The sequence below is a fragment of the Rhea pennata genome, chromosome 10, assembly GCF_028389875.1.
Source record: "Rhea pennata isolate bPtePen1 chromosome 10, bPtePen1.pri, whole genome shotgun sequence".
Taxonomy (NCBI): domain Eukaryota; kingdom Metazoa; phylum Chordata; class Aves; order Rheiformes; family Rheidae; genus Rhea; species Rhea pennata.
Genome location: NC_084672.1, coordinates 21158609 through 21177189, shown reverse-complemented (window position 1 = coordinate 21177189; position 18581 = coordinate 21158609). Strand labels below are relative to the sequence as shown.

Genomic DNA, 18581 nt, shown 5'->3' with positions numbered 1-18581 from the left:
AAGTTCTGGACAGGATTGTTCTCTGGGTTTGTCAAGCTTTGAGACATTATTGGCATCACAGTGTGCTGACGTGGGAAGGAGCTTGGTAAGAAATACAAGTTTTAGCCTCTCTGAGGTGAAGCAAATTTTTCAGACAATGTAGGCCAAAAGGTGGAGGAAGGAAGAGAAAAGCATGGTCAGTTGGTTTCCTGACTAATAATTGTAGAGGACAATATTTTGGAGTGTCCTTCATCAACTGAAGCAGACCTTGTGTGCTATTTCTTTCAGTAGTACAATATTTCAATATTTTTAAAGTCTGAGGACTGCAGCTACTTTCCATCAGAGCTTTTCAAGATAGGACCCTGGCACATAGCCTCGCTGCCCATTCCTTTCTGCTGTCCACCAACCATCCTCTCTTTCTTCAATGACGGTTACAATGTCTCCTTCGTTGATGTCCAGTTCATCTGTGTTCTGAAAGGAGAGAGGGAATGGAAATCTCATTAGCTTGAGAGCACAGGAGGGCCTGAGCATATAGCAGGTGTTTCACTCTGCCTTTCATCAACAGTCTCCCAATGTTCTTCTGGTTGGCAATGAGCCTGTAATATCAGGCAGTCAGAGATTGTGCACTTACTGAGTTTACTGTTTCCTTAAAATATTTAGAAACTTCCCCAGCTTCCACGTTCCCTGGAATTGACTACTGTATTGTAAGGGATGGCCAGGAGGAGTTAAACATGACTTTCCTAAGCCAACCAATCTGAATTTTCCTTGGCCTGTAGGTGTTGCTAAATAAAATAGCACAAGGCTTAATTCCCAAGGGAGATAAAAACTGTGCCTTCACTAATCTAGGCTTTAAATAGATTTCTCAAGTCTCTTAATACCTCCACTGCTCACCACTGTTTTGTATAGTGACTAGTCCTGAAATGGGTGACTTTTATTCCTAAAACAGAGTAGTTGCAAGCAATTCTGGCACTCAATCCATTCAGTGGTGCCATTCTATTTTTCATTAGGAAACCATTTTGCTACCCACAGTGTAGTAAAATAGAAAACAGGATAACGTAAACTTCCAAAAATGGGATTGAGGCATTAGATTTAGCCGAGGTAGCTGAGCAGGTAAGAATGACTCGAAAAGAGAGAGGCCTCAATATATGTAGAGACTAAAAGTAGTAACAGGCTTCTTTCTCAGCCACGAAAAACCTTTGTACGTCCTGGACTAGGAACCTATTTCCTTTACAAAGGGATCCAGCAGTCCCGTTAAGGAAACTGCCACACACAGTGAGGTGCTTTTAGCTGTGCTTGAATGGACTTTCAAGCAAATAATAAAAGAGGGTTTAAAACAAAGCATATTTAAAAGGTGTCTCTCCTTTAAGCGCACATTCTGTGTTCATAACTTGTCTGACTACCTGATTTTTGTCACAGACCAGCATTTTATCAATACTGGTCAGTCCACGGAGGAAGCCAAAAATCATTGTGGCCTGTTCAGTGAGCCTTTTCCCAAGACTGACTCTCATGAGGAACAGTTGGCAGGGCACTGGGTATTTCCAAGGGGAGAATGTGGTTTATACAGTTGGACTACCCAGTTGACTATCTGAAACAACTGAAGATCTGCACCTGGTACTCTGAAAGCCTGTGAATTTCTTTTTTTTTTTTTTTTTTTTTTTTAGTGTTCTTTTTTTTTTCTAATGATTTCCTTTCTTTCCTTATAGATCTGTTAAACAGAGCTAAAAGTAATATGCGCTCAATTTGTTTCCATCACCCAGGAACTGGAGTAGCATGAAAATGCCAGATCTCGTGTTGTTTCAGGCCCTTTTCTTAAAAGGAGGTCTACGAATGCTAGGACAGTTTGTGAACTGTGAGTCAGCTGAGGCCAGGGCTGTGATTCTGCAACTTGTAGCGTCAAAGTACAGTAAAACAGTATGATTTATTTGAAGAGTTGTCTTGTAATGTGGTGATTCAGTCCACTGCAGCCTGGAGGAGACCTCAGCTAAAGCCAGGGTGTTAATCTGGAGTAGGACTTCCCACATCATAAGTGAGATCAAATGGAAAAGTATTCTTAGATAGACATCTGTCACATGTTCTTAAATTTTATTGCAGCGTTATAGCAGAAGTATGTAAAGGATCTGTAGCCACTTTCCCTAGAAGAACATTTCACAAAAATGTAAGGTCAGAATACACTTAGAAGGAAAGCTGGAAGGCACAGGAGTTGATGCTGCAATGCTCTTCACATTACTGTTTAGTTCTTCCGTGATAGTGTCTGAAAGTGCTGTTCTTCAGAGGCATGGTGAGACCAGATCTTCACCACTCAATCAGCAAAGAGCTTGTGGTCATTTTTAGCGGACCCACAGTCTTGCTGTCTTACTGAGTTCCCAGCGCTGCCATTTTAATCAAAATTTCTCTGATTTCACCTGACTGCAGTGCTCTGTCACTTGTTCTCTTAAAACATTAGTGAAACATTTTCACATTAATGCTATATCCATTATATTCTGGGTGCATATGTTGTCCTTGATATGTTTCTTCAGGGTATGGGGCTTGCCTAAGCATATACTAGCACAGGAGCAGGAGCTTTAGTACGTTCTGTAATCGTTTCAGTTCCATACACTTGTGCCTGTAAAACTGCATACTTAGCTATTATCACCTAAAAATAAAGGTTTTCATGTGTATGAGTCCTTCGAGTCTGTAGAAGGAGCTTGCAACAGCCCAGCACTGATTTAGGCAAGGGTATACGATGCTAATGTGTGATCGTTTGCAAAAAATGTTACTGTTTTATCTTGAGGCAGCATGGTCTAGTGATTTGTACCACAAATTTGCAGTTGGAATTCCTGGCTTCTGCATGTGACCTTGACCAATAATTCTCTACGTATCCCTGTCTGTAAAGTAAGGATAACACTCTCCTTCATAGAATTACCATTCTGAAGACGTTTAGATTGATGATATCTATTTTAAACCTGGCACAGTATGAAATATTCATTCTTAAGCTTTTGGTTACCTGGGCTGTGTAGTCATAAAGTACTCTGTAGTCCTGTGATGATATGATTTCTGCTTGTTCATTTGCAAAAATGGATGCATAGACCCCATCTGTTTTCTCTGCTGGGTGAAAAAATAAAAAGAGAAACAAAGAGTTCACTTGCTTATCAATGCGTGGAATCATATGCAAGAGTTCACAAACACAAGGGTCTCTGTTCTCTCTATGTGCAGAGATGTACAGGCCTAGAAAAGCTGCTGTGAAACATAGGTAAAGTTTTGCACAAAAACTGTGTCCCATTGATTAGATGATAATATACCCACTGAACTTTGTGGGAGGCCAGGCTTTAGCCTCATCCAGATTGAGGAAAACATTTACCCAGATAAAACACAATCCCAATAGTGTGAAAAAGGAAATATGATGATTTAAACCGGTTTAAAATATTTGCTACTACAGGTGCAAAATTCTAGTAATACATTGATTCACATAGGCAACAAGCTGCAGGGCTCAGCTAAAGAGGAAGGGGAAGATGGGCTCTACTTGCATACTGCTAGATCAGCCCAGGTTAAAAATCACTCTTTGATCAAAGTCAAGGATTTTCCAGAATGTAAAAATGACGGTGTGTTAACTGCTCAGTGAGATATACCAGGCTCTAGGTAACATCCTAACGAAAGGAGAGGCAGCCTGTAGAGCTTGTTTGCAGTTACAGGGAGATTATACCGGGCCTAAGCAAAAGGGGCCGCGACAGATGTTGACTGGCTACTTGTATAAGGACTAGAGGCACTGTTAAATCCACATGCAATGTAGCAATGCTGTTTGTTTCTTAATATGCTATTACATATGCAGTTATGATGCAACTTTGTGAGGAACTGGATGCCTTCAGGTTGTATTTGCATGGACACTCTGAATACACGCTCTGGAAGTGGAAGGCGGCTGGTGCCTGGCAGATCCAGCTGGTGTTTAATAGCTTTGGAGAGTCTCCCCTGGCTGGGCACCAAACTCAACAAATCAGAGAGTCTGCACTTCATTTGTGGGTGTCCAAGCAGTCAGGCAGGCCTGATGGAGGAAATTGATTTGGGTGCATTTTAAAGCCATACTAAACAGCATTTTTGGTTCTTTAGCCAGAAATCACAGTTTAAAATTTCTTTGTTTTATATCAAGCCAATAACAATGTCATAAACTGTTACTTTCTGCACAATCAAAATACTATTTTTTAAATGTTCTCTGATAAATGCTTAGTCGGAAGGGTTGTGGTAAGACAGTGTAACTGTGAAACAGTGAATATTTGCATTCACAGGCATGAACCTGATCTGTTTAAAAACTTAATCCCTTGTGCTTCTTAGAGGTACCATATACTACCTCTGAAGAAATTATAATCTAAGACAGGCAGTGTTGGCCGGAATTTACAGTTCTTCCTTGCCCAGGGAGAGTTCTGAAAAATTATGACCCAAAGATTATATGGATTATTTGGCATTTTAAACTGGGGAAGTTGCCTAATACTAAGCTGGTTTACAGATTGCTCTTCTTGATTACCAGTACACGAATGCCTGCTGTACCACTTCTGCTCTGTGCCAAAGCTTCATTTAGCAACGTGATCTTAAACAAACACATCTGGTAATTTTACTTCTGGAGAGGCATACCAAGAGGAGGGGCAGAAGGAATGATGCTTTCCCCATTGTTTTTGCTGCTTCCATGTAGTAAGCCAGAGAATCTGCAAAACCAAGAAAAGCCAATGGCAAAATGAGTGAACAGGATTGAGGATGTGCGTTCTTTAGTCTTTGCAAGTCTCAGCTGTCTGACTCAGCTTCCCCTCCATCTGTTGCAGCACTAGGTAGATGTCACCTCTTCCTGTGGCCATGTATTTTCATCTATACTGTGGATATTTTTATCTTCAGATTAAAATATACTTAAAAAGAAATAGAGCAAAATACTTAACCTGTCGAGCCTTCAGCCATCATTAAACTGTGCACAAAATATATCATGTAATACTTTTCATTGATCTAAAGGCTTATGATGTGTAATTTGATTGTCTTGTTATTCAATTTATTTATCAATTATTAAATTTATTATCAGTTGATTATCAACTGTTTATATGATTACCATCCCTTTGTCTCTAAGAAAAACTGGTACAGCTTAAAATACAAAAGCTATAACAAGCCTTTCTAAAAACTGTTAGTCTTGAGGATTTTTTGTTTTTGTTTTGATTTTTTTAAATCTATCCCTGGATGTTTTCCACATCATAGCTTGATACTGGAGACCAAGCAGAGAGAGAATATGGGTCATGAGTTTCAAGCATAGATAGCAATAGCTTTGCCTGCTTAAGACAAATTTAAGGGATTTGATTTTTCAGCTGGTGGAGGCTCTGTGTTTCTGCAAACTGGATGTACAAGCTCAGCAGTTCCTGAAAAACTCAGAATGAGTCTCTCTAGACTGTTTGCCCTTGCAGAGCATGGTTGTATTCTAAATTACAGTGCAATTGTCTTTTGTAATTGTACAGCATGCAGCAGAGGAACTAGTTGTTACAGAAAAACTAGCTTTTAACTGAAGAAAAAAGTATTATGTATAAACCTTATCAGCTCACTAACAAGCCTAGACCATGTATGTTTTAAATGTGAGACCACAATGCCCTCCTTGACTTTGCCATCTGATAAGGCTTGTCAAAATATAAAGATCGTCTGCTTAAAAAACCACTGTGAATTAGCTGTTTAGTATAAAATATTTAAACCATGCTACCATGCTCTACTGCTGATAAAACTGTATCCATGTTACAAAGCATTTATCAGCCTAAATAGATTAGGGGAAAAAAAAGTGACTCCCTAATCATCACTGAGGTTCCCCCTCCCCTCCGCTTTGGTCTAGATATAGAGACTAGCTCTTTGTTCCGCTCAGCTGGGCAGTGTAGTGTAGTCAGCCAGGAGGTATTACTGAAAAAGACAGCTATCCCCAGCCTTCACTCCCAGCAAAAATCACCTTTGCCCTCTCTTGTACAAAGTGTTTTTGTTGCAATGTGCCATGACTCACAGGAAAAGAGGAAATAAGTGAATGCTCTCTATTGCTGGCCACCTGATTGTTTTCTGAACTTGTCCCTTGTCTCTCTTCCCACTAGACCATGGCAAAATTACTCTGACTGCAGTTTAATGGGTTTTCCTACAATAAGGAAGCAATAACTTTCCAGATCCTGTTCCCTGTTCTGGGAGCCAAGGTTTGTCACTCACCTTTTCATCATCCCACAAGACGGGGTTGAGCTGCTGTTAGTTCTGTTCTGTTGTCTGTCATAATAGTTCTCATAACCTATTGCACCTGCAATAGGGCAATAAAAATGAGATGTTCAAATAGGCAAAACCTCTCTCCACCAGTATGCAACTGATGGCATGGCCATTCAGGGGCTGGTGGAGCAAACTATAACACATCTGCGCTTGCCTTTAACTTACTGGAGCAGATTGAAGGGACCTGGGGATTTGACAAAAGCCATTGAAGTGATTGCATGCAGATGCATCCCTGGTGGAATGCTGAGCTGACACAAGCACAGTCCAGGTCCTGGAGAACCATTCCATAGCTGTGGCTAAACCCTAATCCCGAAAGCAAGTTTCCTCCATGACTGTTTTCTTTATTGCCTTTTCTATCCCCTTCATCTGTAAGGAGCAGAACATGGCCATTGCAAGCTTGGGACTACATCCTTGACTCAACTGGCTGCAGTGGTTTGGGTATTTTATTTTATTGTTTTGAGTTGTTTTTTTTTTTAATGTGTGCTGAATCAGGAACTCTTGTCAGAGCTGGGGAAATTTCTGAGCTTATTGCTTGCTGCAATAATGAGCAATTTCCTGGTCTGTGTTTGTGCATAAGTGACTTCCTACTTTTCTTATCTTCCCCCTCCATCCCTTGAGAGTTGATTTGCTGTTTACCCACAGATATTTGATTTTTGTTCTCTCAAACACAGTTATGTTACAGCACCTTCCCTCTCCTTTATGGTGTTGTTAAGGGCAAAATTGAGACCATTTCAAAGTCGAGCTTTACAGTGAAGCTGCTTAGAGAAGGTGGCCACACGCCATTTCTGCCTTCTCTGTGGTAAAGCAAAACAAATGCAAGCAAAGTCCAATTCTGAAGCCATGAGACCATATTAGCTCCATTTTGATATGATTTAATTAAGAAATGGGAACCTGGGTTAAGGTTTGTGTTAGGATTCTCACATTGGGCCAGCCAAATTCATAAGTGGAGCATACGCATACAACTGTATGTGCGGAGGAGTGATTGCTGCAAGTAACTCACAGTAATTAGGGAGTTTTCTGACCAATTTAAGGGTCGTCTTTTATTATTCTTCTAGATTGTCGCTTGGTATGATTTCTAGTCTGTAATATATGTTACGATTAGGTAGAAAAGGAGAGAGAGCAACAGCTCTACCTAAAGAAACCAAAGCTTTTGTCAGTATGAGGGTTACACAATGCAAAACTGCTTATTATGCACTGTTCCGCAAGCTCATTAGCCAGAGCCGTGGAGATACTATGTGACTTTCAAAACATGTCACCTTCTAGCAGGTGGCAAAAAAAAAAACAAGTCAGTTGTTCCTTCATTTTCTACAAAGCTCTGGAAGGCTTTTTTTCCTCAATATTTTTTTTATTAGAAATGAGTCTTTACATAGCCAAGACCTGCTCTCAGAGAATTGCCTGGGTGACTGGAGAATGAGAAATCTCATGCAAAAAAACCTAGCTGAGAATTAGAGCTTTCTTGTATGCAGCAGTTGTTTCACACTGTTGCAAGGCACAGTTCTCTCTTGCAGTGAAAATGTAGCTTTACCTCAGTAAATGCTCCTAAATTAGTCAAGTTTAAATCCCTCTATTGGAAGAAGAGTAAACTATCACCAGCAAAATGGCATCCAGTGTACCAGTATCAATATATTGCTATATCTATATATATCTTTTTAATCCAGAAAACCCTACTCTCAATTGTCATAAGTATAAGGGTGGAAAGCCTGAGTGAAGACCAGGCCTTAGACGGCTCAGTGCTGGGGTTAGTGACAGCATCCAGCTCTGCTGAAGGAGTTCTACAGTGCAGCTGCTGCCAGCACTGAGCCCTGCAATGAAGTCAAAGGGTTGTAAAGCTGCTCTTGTACCAGTACAACTATCCCTTGGAGTGGGGGGGGCATTTGTGCTACTGATGTTGGTACCAGTGCAGCTCCTAGAACGGAAGACTGTATCAGTATCAAATGTCCTTATCCCAATATAGCCTACTGCCCATTCTGGCTGGACGTAAGCTCCGTTGATACTAGTGAGTCCACACTGAGGGAATTTTCTCTCTCCGACATACCAATATGGTGCTTCAGCAGATAGTGGAAGTGAAACAGCATCTATGCATAAATAAATGAGGGAGGAGGAGATCTTTTCAGAATAGGTACATATATACACCTTCAGCTAATGAAAAGATGAGACAGAGGTTCTCTCTCCTTTCCTGAAGGCTGTAAATCTTTGTTTGCTGCAGCAGCTGCAGAGAAGTGCAGGCATTCACTTAGTCTGTAAATAGCTTGTGCTGATGTTGAAGAGGGTATGGTTTCTGTTTGGGGTGTGTGAAACATTAGGTGGCCTCATTTCTATGACATGTTCAGAGAACTCCCACCCTGGAGCAGCATGTTTTCATTTTGTGATTGCTGTTAGCTCTTGCTCTCCCAGTCTCCATTTCAGCACAGAGGTTTGGGTCACTGAAGTCAATGAAAAGACTGCTTTAGTTTGAAGGGACAGAGATCTCAGAACCTTCTATCACTTCTGCATTCTGGAGCAAAGCCGATTTCATTCAGAATTTCCCCCAACCAGAGACTTGTGCTTATACGAACAACTTCCTGACAGGTCAGACGTTATTCCCCATTGGACAGGTGGAACAAAACAGAATACAAAGTCTGTTCTTTTCTGTGCTACAAACAAAGAGGCAGCCCCTCTTTGTTTGCCTGCACGAGGGTGCAGTTACGTGATAAGTTGGCTCTGACTAGTCACCACTGTGGGAAATTGAGGATGCCATCTCTGCAAGGCAGTTTGCCGCCTCCTTAGCTGTGCCAGTTCAGCTGTACTGTGAAATAAGCCTCGTTTAAAAACCAAAATAAATTCTTCTTTTTTGGAGAGTTATTTTTAACTCTGATCATTTGGCAGTCCCACTTACAGTGCTGCACAATGAGCAATGGCAGCACAGTGAGGAGGAAGTGAACTGCAGGGAGTGGGAGTGAATAGCCAGAGCCCAGAGACAGCAAGAGCTCCCAGTGGGCTTCATTCCCGAAGGAGGTATACTGCACAACTGCAACCTGAATTTAACAAATGACTCATCTGACAAGACCCAAAAGAATAATTTACCTGGAGGTTGTGTTCCTGTCATTTTGGTCTTGATGAAGTAGTCTATGTCTGACTCTATAACACAGTTCTCCAGGCTTACCCGAACCTCTTCATACAGCTACAAAACAGAGACCAAGAACGTAAACATTTTGCATTGAGTTAGAAATTAATTCTCTTCTAATACTTTTCCTCTTAAAAGATACTTTCCACTCAGCATGTCTGATCTGGATGGTCTTTGGCCTGTCTTTGGTACAACCATTCTTCTTTACATGGAATACAATTGTTTCCTTGTGTTCTGGACATTCTTTTATGAGACGAGGAAGGAGGCAGTCCAGGCCTTTTCAGTGCAGCAAAGAAATTAACAGTAGGAACCAACCACTGTGAAAGTTAAAACTCAGACATACTCAAATTTGGAATAGGATGCATGTTTTCATGATGTGAGCCATGACTCTGCAATGAGAGTCAAAGGCTGAAACAAAGAGCAAAACACCAGCATGGGTTGATGTACTCTCTCTATCTTTACATTTTGAGACCATGACTGGATGCCTTTCTGAAAGTTGTGCATGAGCCCAAATATGCTTGACTGAGTACTTATCAGCTGGTAGTTGGAAACATTCCCTGACAGACTGAGGAGAGTGTCATTAAATGCAACATAGGCTGTCTAAATCCAGGCATGTATCTGTTTTACACCTCAGGTAAAGGGAACAAGCTCAATTCAGCAGGCTTTCCCCACACTGAACATGCCAGAACAGTACAGAGACTGGTTTGCTGGAGACTATCAGTATATGTAGGGAAGGGCAGGCCAGTACTGTTAAAGGACTCTTCCATGCGCGAAGTCCTTGGCAGGTGCCCCTACCTCATCGTCTTTCACGCACTGTGTGGAGAGCTGGTTACAATGAACCCACAGTGAGTTTCGGAGGATGGTGATGCGGTCACACTCCTGGAGTTGGAAGACCTGAAGCCAGAGAAGAGATGTGAGGGAGTGTCAGAATAGTTAGTTATTCATACTGCAGGCAGTGATGGGGCTGGGACTCCTCTGGCCAAGTCCTTCTGTGAGCTGCTCTGAAGGATGCTTCATAGATGACATCTTTTCAGCTACTGGGGAAACTACATCTACTCGCTCATGCTCAGGGATGTTTTCTTAATGCATTGCAAATTAAAGTTATGTTATACAGATAAAAACAGAGCAAGGGAACATAATCAGTATCTGGATTTGAATGCTGGCCACAGCCAGTGATTTCAGAGCCAGGGTCCTGTTTGCCCATTGTGCTGAAATCTTGATGCTAAAGAAGTCAGAAAAGTGCTATGATGAGAGTTGTATTTAAATTAGAGGTAGAGCCAAAAATATCTTATCTCTGACTTCTGAAATGTATTTCCAAACCTTTCTATATTGAAGCTATTTGGGGTTCTCTGGGGTTGTCTTTGTTCATTTCTGAGGTTATTTTAATGGCAAAGAAAAGACATTTCTCTTTCTTCGGAATTGATTCTCCTCCCCTATCTGCCTGAATTTGTTATGTTATAAAGCTGACTAGGTCTGGGGAAATGAAGAGGGAAAAAGAAAGGAGGAATCTGAACTGAGAGGGAGGAAGAGGCAGATAAACTCACTTTTAAAAGCTTAAAAGAGGCGGGGGGGGGGGGAACCTGATCTCCAAGTTGTACTATTATAAGTAGAACATCAATTTTCAGTTTTATATAAGGTGTGAAAAGCTCAGATGCTTCTAGCCATCTGTTTCCATCTCCATTTGCTAGTAATTATGTCCAGAATACCACAAATGTATGCACTATTCAACAAAACATTCAGTTGGGTACACTGCATGCCATCTAATATCTTACAATCTTAAAAAAAAAAAAAAAGAAAGAAAAGAAAAGAGGAGAGAGAGAGAGAGAGAGAGTCAAGAGAGAGTCAACTGGTGTCAGGACAAGTTTCTGAGAGAAAGAGCTTTTAAAGAGAACCTGAAGGGAGGAGAAAGAGGATTTCAATATCCATTCAGAGCCAAAAGCTTTTGTCTTAAAGCTTTGTCTTTTTGGCTTAAGCCTTTAGTGGCCACTGAATTAGAGCTAGAGCTGACTGGGAATTTTCCAGATAAATAACATTCTGCCGGGAAATGCAGCTCATCAAAGAGGGGAAACAAAGTGACTTAGGACTTGTCAAACCCTTTGCAAACTAGAGGTGGATGTAGTGTTAGACATATCCCTCCTGCCCTGTCAGCTTTGCTAACAAGCTGCTTGCAAACCTGGGCTTTCCTTGACAAGGAATACGGCACCATCTCTGTGACAAAGGTTGTCCCAGTGCTTGCACTCGCAACCCAGGATTTTCAGTCTGTGGATGCCCAGCACTCTGCTGTGGGCCAAAGAGAGTTTCCAGATTCCCTGCTGCGCAGCTAGGAGTTTGGGAGCTTAAGATGATTTTTCTTCTAGTTACTAGTTTGAAATACTTCAATAAATCTATCAGTTCTCCTACCTATAGGTGCTTTTAAGAGAAGGAGTTAAAAATGCCACTCCATTATGAATGATTGTTTGAATTAAGCAGTGGGCAGGTCACAAGGTCTATATGGTATTTGGAGTTTAGCAATGTGGGAGAAATAGTGTTCTAGGTTAGGAATATTTTACTTGTTTGTTGGCTTCTTAAGAAGGGAAGAACACACGTCTTTGTGAGAAATTCAGGCTTGGCACGATTTCCATGGAAAGTCTGTGCCAGTCATGGGACTTTCCAGTGCTCCCAGATAGGGAAGATCTAAACGTCAGCAGGGAACTGGAAAGCTATGCTCCCGGCACTTCATTTTATGTGGAAATAAGAACTGAAACAAGTAAGCATATAAAATTGGACTTTAGCAAATGGAGAAATATATTAGAAGGACCAGTATGACCAAATGTATGGATGATTTAATGTTAACTTAGTTCCTGTAAACTGTTGTGCAAAATTTACTAGCCAAGTGCAAATCTCCTTGTCCATGCTGAACATAATAGAAGTATTGGCTTATTCCCACTCTCCCCACAGCCTTTCAATGGCAAGGTTGCTCCGTGGCAGAAAGCAAATATAACATACTCTGCAAAATAAAGCTGTAGACCAAGACCACAGAAAGATTCTCTATGGCTTGGCTATCTCTTCTCTCAGAAAGCTACAATACATGCTTTTACAACATATAGCTTAGCAAGAAAAAAAGTTATTTTTAATCTCTGTTGAACTTGAGATTTACAAAAAAATGAAACAAACACAAAAAATTGTCCTGCATTCAAATGAAAAGCCCTTCTGGAAAACTTTTGCAAGATGTAGTCTAAAGGGGATTTTTGTTTGTTCGTTTAATCAAATTATTCTTGTTTCAATTTAAAAACTTTTTGAACTAAAAATGATTTCTCACTTCTACATTTCTGTTCTTTTCCTGCTCAAATTACATTTTGTCACGAAGCAGTTACTTTAGAAACAAGCTTATCTTGGCTCTTATGGAAGATCTGCAGTAAAACTAGCATATTCATATGTTATGTTGTGGGTGAAAACTGGCATCAAATGCTTGCAACTAGATTGTACTAGTTCATATATTGCTCCACTTCTCACACCTCTGTACTTAACTCCCCGCCTTTTATGTACATACATATGCTGAACAAGCAAGGAGAGTGTGAGAGAGACAGCTAGGAGCTGTGTCTAAATCCACTCTAGTTTTTGCAGTATTTTTGCAGAAGACATCTACTGAGACTCCCTATAAAGCAAACAGCAAAACCCTTGGGACAGTGTCTCACATCTTAAACTGATCTATGTAAGTAGGGTAAGATAAAGAGCGGACAGATATATTGCAGCAAAAGTCAATGTTTACCTCGCAGGTTTTGATGTGTTCCTGTTCCCAGTCTGTCCTGACCTTATCCAGCTGCTCTATGTGCTGTTTGTACACCTTCTCTGTAAACATAGACACCCAGAAGTTAGGCCAAAGATGACGCAGTCTTTCTCCTTTTCCTCCTATTAGGCATTTGCTGTGGTTTTGCTCTAGCAAACCACAGGCTTCACAAGAATACATGAGTTTGGAACTGATGGACAACAAGGATGTTTGTATGGTTTTTTTTTTCCCAGCTTTATTAGAGTGAGGAATCTCTCTGCATGGTTTTCAAATCATCTCTAAACTTCATGATAGAGTGAGAAGATGACAAGTCAGAGAACAAGAACCTAGCAATGCTAAGGACTCCTTGGGCACTTTCCTTGCAGGACAAGACCAACAAAGCACATAATTTAGTGTGAACTTGTACCTGAGCAGTGAGGGACAAGTCTGAACTCATGAACAGGTTCAGGTATCTGCTGGCTTGACCTTTTAGACATACACTGTGTTTCTGGCTGGAGAATGTAGCTATGCTACCATTCTCTTGTGCAGTGAAGCTAGGGACTTGGTATCTGGTTTGTGCTGGCTTGTAGCAATTTGAGTGTCATTCTTTGTGCTTTCAAATTTGCTTTAAGAAAAGCTTTTCTTTCCTGAGTAAAGACTGTAACAGTAGTCTTCTATTAATTCTCTAATGAGAGCATATGGCGTGCCTCAAGGAAACGTGGGTTACTAGCAGGCTGATCATGTTCTTTAGAAGCTCCTTCATTAGTCTTTGGACAGGTGACTTTGGGAAACCTGACCTCAAACAGGGCTAGCCTGGATGTTTTGGGTGATGCTCTATCAAAATCAGTGTACTGGTAGATCTTTGTCAAGAAAAATCTTAGCTCAGTTGCGCACAGAGCGTCACCTGCTTCATTTGCTGCGTCTCTGCATTGCTTGGCTTTGTTCTGACTCTGAAACAAGAAAAGAAAGAAACAACCCAACTTAATTTCTGACCATGTTTTTTACTTCTGCCCTAATCCTCAGTTTCTAGGGAAAAGGCTCAAGCTTGCAAGCACTTTTTGACTGCCCTACCTGCATGCACTTTTCTAGAGAACATGGGCTGTTGAGAAGGACAGACCGGAATTTCATAGATGCTGCCATAAGTCCACTGACCCCAAGGGAAATCTAACAATTCTACAATCTAACAGCTGACATTAATTTGCAGTTCTTGTATGCACTCCTACCATACTAGATACCTCCCATAGGGGCTCTTTCTGTTAAGTGATAGTATGATCCAGCCTGAAGTTTGTGTCTGCTGGCCAAGCCAGTTTTTCCTAGAATCCTCAATGTACTTTTCTAATAGGTATTTATAAGCAGAAATAAATGGCAGTTAAAATTCTTCATCTCCTGAGCTCCTCATATAATACACACAGTTAGCCTTTAAAATGTTTTGCAAATGCCAGACTATTTCTCATAACAGCTCAGAAGCCTAAAAGCAAAATTCACTCCAAGTAGAACTTTTTTTAAAAAAAAAAAAAAAAAAAAAAATCTGCAGCTTTTAGCAAATGAAAATTTAGACATTATTGACAGCTCGGGACTCCTAGGTCTTCCTGCACAGATGGTGATGACAGTACATTAACGCACGGCTCTAGACATCAGTGTAACGCATTTTTCTGTTCTGCCCTTCAGGACAGTGCTCAGGTAGGGGTTCTCATGACCACGTTCCTCATCACAGCTGGCTGGAAAATGTGTGGTAAGCTGGGAATATAAGCTTCATTCTTATTCTCTTCCTGACACAAACTGTTTGCGAGTGCTGTGCAGAATTAAACAGCTGACATGTTTCTTGTGAGATGCCTCCATGCATTTCAAATGCATTGGCATGTGTGTGGAAATAATGGCAATGAAACACCCTGGGATTCTTCTGCATGAACGGAGCTGGATCAGATTTTGATGCCATTTAAGCTGCTTAGAGTCCTCGTGTAATTTCAGTGGGGTCAGAATTTCATCCCCCCTTAGTAACTAAGGTGGCGGGTTTGGCTCATCGAGAATTTGAGGATGTTGGATATGAAATGTAAGCTTCTGATGCTGTTTTTAGAGCCTCCATCCCCCCCACTCCTTGAGATGATTTTTGATCCTTTCTGCTTACACTGCACCGATTTTTATTGAGCCGAAGGGAGTTCATTTATTTTGTTTTCTCCATCTGTTCCACTATAAAATGTTCCCATTAAAAGTTAGTGAATTGTCAGCTACAAGTATCAGACGATGCAATGAAGGGCTGTAGTGCCTTAATTTCCAATGATTTATTTTTGAGTTTGTAAATGTTGTTGAAATTAAACTAACCATAAGGAGAGAAATGTTGAGAAAAAGATGCATTTTAATGTAAGATACTATGCCTACTTAATGTAAGCGACCAATGCCAAAACTAACTGAATGACATACTTCTGACTTGTTTCTTTTTTATGATTAATTTTAGAGAAAAGTCTCATTCAGTTTCCCTTCAGGATTCATACAGCAATTAGATCATAACCTTGAATAAATTAATTAGATAACTCAGTCCCTCCCCCAACTTTTTAAAAATCCCTGGCCTATCACAGAACAAGATGAGGGTTGCCAAGCCTTGTAGAGAAATATGTGAAGGAAGACCTCCTTGTGAAGGTGCTTCTTTTTAATTTTGGTTTTAACAGGCTAATTAGAAGAGAAAGCAGCAGCCCCTGGCATACTCCAGACTGGGCTGTTCAACTGTATTCAATCGTACTTTGAGAAGGAAAACTGCTTTATCCCTTTGAACCATCACCCAAATACCACTGTCCTCTGAGTTACCTTTTCTATTTGCTTTTGGTTGCCAGAAGTGCTTGTCCGTTCAAAGGACTGCTCAGCTTCATCCGCTTCCCTGCACTTCTGCTCGTAGGTCTTCTTCGACTGGGTTGGAATGAAATAAAATGGATGGTTTAGAGTTAGGGAACCAAGCTGATGTCCTGAGTGTTTCCTCTTCTGCAGTCTAGGGGAACATATCAGTGCTCAAGTTTGGGGATGGTAAAGGAGACAACTTGAAATGATGCCACAAGGAGGTATTTATTAAAAGGAGAGCTGAAAAGCTTGAGGGAGGCTGACAGTATAAATAGTAGCTTGTCTGGGACCCCATTTCAGCTCCTCTTCTTGCAGCCTGGCAACTGCAGCTCCCAGCAGAGATTACCACTTGCCCTGGGTGCTCTTAGCTACGCGGGGAGCGTTAGCACCATCGGTACATACATCAGGCATTTACCTGAGGTACAGTGCAGAGAAACAAAGTTAGGAGCCTACGTTCCTCAGGGTGCCAGTGCATGCTGCTATTTCCCCAGTGTGACTTGAAGCATCAGAAGACTGAAGTCAGTGTGATGACTTGCTTATCCCTCCACACTGAGACAGGCCCTGCCCCAGTCTCAATATTTGATCAGGAACTGGATTTTCCATTTCACAGCTTGAAAAATAAATGAAATGCCACTCATTCACCTTTGTTTTGAACCATCCCATCACCATTTTCTATTTGATTGTCCTTCATCTGCCCCTCTCCTCTCAATTTTACAGAAGGCAAGGTTACCCAACTATTTTATTTCACCAGGAATGAAATATTTCATTCTAATTTTGAAGTTTAATGAAAATATTCAAAATGTTCCATTCTGACAGTAGGGAAATGTAATTGTCTTCCTTAAAGTTTCTTTTTTGTTTTAACTTGGGGGTTTGTTTAGGTTTTCATCACAGAAGTCACTAGGATGAATAAAAAGTAGAAAGTTCCATAATGTCACCTCTTTGTCAGTTCTTAAAGCAAGATCATACTTTAAATAAAATGGAAGTTTATTTATGTTTGTCCTGCAACTATGTTTCATAAATCTCTCCTCCTCCTCCTGGACCTGTTGAAACTATGCTAACCAACATTATGTTTTCTCTAGTCTAGCCCAATTTTCATGTCCCTTTTAGCTCCCTTAACTCCATGCTAAACCTTGCCATGCATCTATGCTGCTCCTGTTCCAAATTAATCTGTGGCTTTGTTCATGCAAGCCTTGAGCTTATGCTTCATCACTTTGCTTTGGTTTGGCCTCCTTTTATGGCTGTGGCTACAAGGAAGCTCCACACAAAGACTGATGTTCCAGCTGGGATGGCTGTTGGAGGTAGGATGCAATTCCTCTGTATGAGGTTAGACAGAGTTTTGATCTTGTTCATGCAGACAGGACCATGTAATACTATGTAACATTGAAGCTGTAATTGTGTTCAACTGATGGACTTAAACCCAGGGTGGGAAGTCTTGTTTCAGAATAGTCCTCAGAAATATAGCAAATCCTTATCTACAGCAGAAGAACTGCCTGTTGTAGAAGCTCTGCTAGCAATAACCATTTTTAAATAAAAATTATTAGTACAGTTCCAGCTATAGCACTGGCAGATCTGCAGCTACTTCTTTTTATGGGCAATTGCCTGCTGGAAACCAATCCCGGCTGCCTGCAGTTTCTGTATCTGTAAGCTCTGTTTACAAGATTCCCTCACTGTTTTTGAAACCCTGTTTACACAAGGTGAAAAATTAAATTTGCTACTCTAAGTATCTTTAACTAGAAAGAATCAAATCCTATTTGAACAGGGGTCTTGTTCCTTCCACATGAACTTTCTGGGTGTTTGTTTTGGGAGAGTGCTCAGTGGTGTTACAGGGAAAATGAGCTTCCTCCTTGTAGCAGGAATCACATCATCTCTTTCTCACACACTCACGCTCCTACACGCTCACACATACATTCTTAATCTTTCTTTAAATATAGGTATGTGTTGATGCAGATTTCATCCTGTCTCAAACTGGAACCAGTTTGCATCTGAGAAGCCTGTACTAAACCTCTTTACTTACCTCCATTGTTTTCTTATAATGCAACAACTTGGTCTTCTGCATGTGCTCCATTGCAGACTCGTACTGTAAGAAACATGCAGAAGTAAGCATTTCTTGCTTTGGATCTTTTTTTTTTAGTGGCAGGATTAGGAAAGCCATTGTCAGAGCCTTTCTAAGAGCCACGTGCCCCTGGGATACTCTGCTTTTGTAACTGACAGGCTTCTAAGTGACAGAGAGCATTAATGTGCCAGGTAGAAATAATCCAAGGTAATTCTGCTTCAGGGGTTTCCATTAATAGCAGAGAGGATGTTGATCTTCATTTTCTTCCTCCTTCCCCCCTCCTTTTTTTTTTTTTTTTTTTTTTTCCCCCCTCAAGGAGACTAAATAGCGTGACATCCAGTCACGCTGCACATCAGCTCTGCCAGCAGAGTTCCTCTGCTGGTTCAAGAACTTGATCTTGCGTTTTTGCAGAGCAAGCCAATGTCTCGCCCATGTGAATAAGGGTATTTGTCCATTCTAAACACGAGCAATTCCTGTGCAATTCCCTGTCTGTTGCTTTACTTCTGGTGAATTTATGTTCTATGTGATTTGATTTCCACAACGTCATCTGGTCAGCTCTGGAAGGACAGTGCTGAATTCTCTTTTATAGTTTTAATTGTGGTATGTCCGGCCTTATATGACATTGAGATCTGTTCCTATTTGGTAGATTC

General features: G+C 40.9%; 1 protein-coding gene across 1 annotated transcript in view; it reads right to left on the bottom strand.

The window, feature by feature from the left end:
* Positions 1–257: 257 nt before the first annotated feature.
* The window catches only part of PSTPIP1 (proline-serine-threonine phosphatase interacting protein 1), a 55492-nt gene continuing 37168 nt past the window's right edge, over positions 258–18581 (bottom strand). Inside the window, exons 6-15 of the mRNA XM_062583758.1 lie at positions 17893–17955; positions 15852–15950; positions 13957–14002; positions 13056–13135; positions 10103–10201; positions 9268–9364; positions 6154–6238; positions 4579–4649; positions 2963–3063; positions 258–450 (exon numbers count right to left, since the gene is read on the bottom strand). Coding sequence (XP_062439742.1) covers positions 319–450; positions 2963–3063; positions 4579–4649; positions 6154–6238; positions 9268–9364; positions 10103–10201; positions 13056–13135; positions 13957–14002; positions 15852–15950; positions 17893–17955 — 873 coding nt within the window. The 3' untranslated portion in view covers positions 258–318. The remainder of the gene's footprint in view (positions 451–2962; positions 3064–4578; positions 4650–6153; positions 6239–9267; positions 9365–10102; positions 10202–13055; positions 13136–13956; positions 14003–15851; positions 15951–17892; positions 17956–18581) is intronic.